Here is a 2,464-nt window from a genome sequence, read left to right as displayed (position 1 = left end):
GGCAGGGCTGTGTGAGTGGTCTGCGTGGGCACGAGCCTCCAGTTGCAGGGCAGGTAGCATGGGGGGCAAGGTATGGTTGTGGTTGCCAGTCCACAGGTGCTCAACAGGAGGGCTACCCATTTGCTTTAGTCAATGATCCAGAGGAGAGTGTGCCACCCATCTTTTGGTCCCCAGTACAGGTGGCTAGAGGGAGTAGGAGGTGCCACTGTCTTTGGGCCCCTAGTACCAGTGGCGGGGCAGAGCAGCAAGTGCCCCAGTGCAGATGACTGGGCATAGAAGTGTAGGCCACTGGTCCTCAAGCCCCTGCCACAGTTAGCTGGGTGGAATAGGGGTTGCTACCAGTCCCTTGGTCCCTGGTGTCAACAGCAAGGTGGAGGAGTGGATGTTGCCAATCCATGGGCCCTATGTGGTTGGCTGGCTCAGGAATGGGTGATATTGGTCTGTGGGCCCCAAGTGTGGGTGGATGGGTATAAGGGGGTGCCACTGGACCACGGGCTCCTAATGCATGTGAGTGGGTAGAGAGGGGATTCTGCCATTTCACAAGTTCCCGGGCAGGTAAGTAGGTGGAGAAGCGGGCACTACCCTTTCATGGGACCTGGCACTGATGGCTAGGCAGATAGGCTGGCCCTGCAGGTCTGTGGGACCCTGGTATGAGTGACTAAGTGAAGGGGCAGGTGCAGCTGGTCTGTAGGCCCCTGGCTTTGGAGACAGGGAACTGATGGTTGCCACCAGAATGTGATCGCATACAGAGGGGGAGGGATGGAGTAGGGGCAGAGGGGGTACTGCAAGTCCACAGGCCTCCACCATGGAGGGCTGGAGGAGACACAGTGGGTGAGGTCAGTGCACTTAACTTTTTCAGGGCAGAAAGCACTGCGCCCTGCCTCTAGACATAAAGGCATAGGCGCTCCTGCTTGGCTGCATTGGGTGACAGGGATTCACCTGGGAACACTGCCTTCTTTTTCTTAATATGGTTGTACTGTGCAGGTTTGTTTGGCAGAGCACTGGTGATCCATAGTTCTTTGTGTCCAGTTTTTGTATCGTTTTTACTTCCACTTAGCACTCAGTCCATTTCTTCAGCCTTACCTTAGATGTTTTTGGTTCCAAAGTTGTCAGCTATATCCAGTTTACTTGTTTTCTTGGGTCTCTTTTGTAAGAGGGACATTATGAGGTGTCTAGCTGTGCTGCCATCTTAGACCATCTCCCCACCTGCACTGTTACTGGCTCTACACTGTGTGCCTTTCCAGAGCAGGGACTATTAAAACAGCTTCTTCCTAAATGTCCACTGAATAAGTAGCATCCAGAGGCTGTAATTCTTCCTGGAGATGAGAGCTTTGGAGCCCAGAAGAAAGGATGCAGATAAGCTGAAGTTCCCTGAGTTAATAGGTCCCATCATATCAGATTCTGGGGAGTCAAGGGGGAGGCAGGTACTTCTGACCACAGGTATCCATCTGACACACCTTGCCAGAGCTTGGAGAATCTCAAAAATGAAGAAGCCTTTTGTCTTTTTGCTTCTCCAGCTCAGGAAGATCAGAGAATAGGCAAAACCGCTGCTGTTTTCAGAAAGCCCAGGAGACGAGAGCATGGAGACTTCGACCTCAAGACATGAGGAGAGAGGTGAGAGTTAATGGAGGCTGTGGGGTCAGAGAGAATCCCAGCTGCATGTGGAGAGGGAAACAGTTGGTGAATAAGGAATTGCTTTAGGTGTGAGGAAACCAGTATGGAAAGCTGTACCCTTTCCTGAGTTTCAGGCCAGTGGTCTATGAGCTCAGAGAAGGTACCTCCTCTTCCTCATGGCTTCTTTCTCTCCTGCAGTGATTTACTCTCAGGACTCAGCCCCTGCCCAGGAAGGAGATGACAAGACCAAGTTTCAGGTGGGTTGGATTTTTTTTTTTTTTTCTCCAGGAATACCACTTTGGGCACCAGAGAGTAGACATATCTCCTTTACTTCATCAAAGGAAAGGAAATGAAGATGTAGTGTGTGAATACATTCCATTATTCATTGCACTTATTATCCACAAAATAGCCATGTGAGATGGGGGTCTGATCCTATTTGAGAAATGAGGAAATGAGTAGTGAATCCTGGATTTGAACCCAAGTCAGTATGACTGTTTTCAGGGGTCCCTAAGACCACCCTCAGGTTCAGTGACTCGCCAGAAGGACTCACAGATCCCAGCAGAGCTATTGGACTCAAAAACATAAGAATATGATTTACTACAGCAAAAGGATAGAGATTAAAGTCAGCAACAGGAAAGGTCACATAGGGCAAAGTTCAGGATAAAATGGACACAAGCTTCCAGTTGTCTGCTCCCAGTGGAGTCTTGCTGACAGTGCTGAATTAAATCCCCCAGCAATGATGTGACAACATGCATGAAGTATAGACAACCAAGGAAGCTCACCTGAGCTGTGGGGCCCAGGGTTCTTTATATATATATATATATATATATATATATATATATATTTTTTT

At 49.3% G+C, this 2,464-nt stretch overlaps 1 protein-coding gene across 1 annotated transcript in view; it reads left to right on the top strand.

Moving 5' to 3' along the window:
* Positions 1–1,580: 1,580 nt before the first annotated feature.
* LOC103198884 (zinc finger protein 229-like) overlaps positions 1,581–2,464 on the top strand; it is an 8,487-nt gene continuing 7,603 nt past the window's right edge. Inside the window, exons 1-2 of the mRNA XM_007943091.1 lie at positions 1,581–1,614; positions 1,813–1,871. Of these exons, the coding sequence (XP_007941282.1) occupies positions 1,581–1,614; positions 1,813–1,871 (93 nt within the window). The remainder of the gene's footprint in view (positions 1,615–1,812; positions 1,872–2,464) is intronic.

Source organism: Orycteropus afer, unplaced genomic scaffold, assembly GCF_000298275.1.
Source record: "Orycteropus afer afer isolate SDZICR_OR568_19922 unplaced genomic scaffold, OryAfe1.0 scaffold00099, whole genome shotgun sequence".
Lineage (NCBI taxonomy): Eukaryota > Metazoa > Chordata > Mammalia > Tubulidentata > Orycteropodidae > Orycteropus > Orycteropus afer.
Note: the sequence above shows the minus strand (reverse complement) of the source record. Positions and strands in the feature narration are given on the sequence as shown.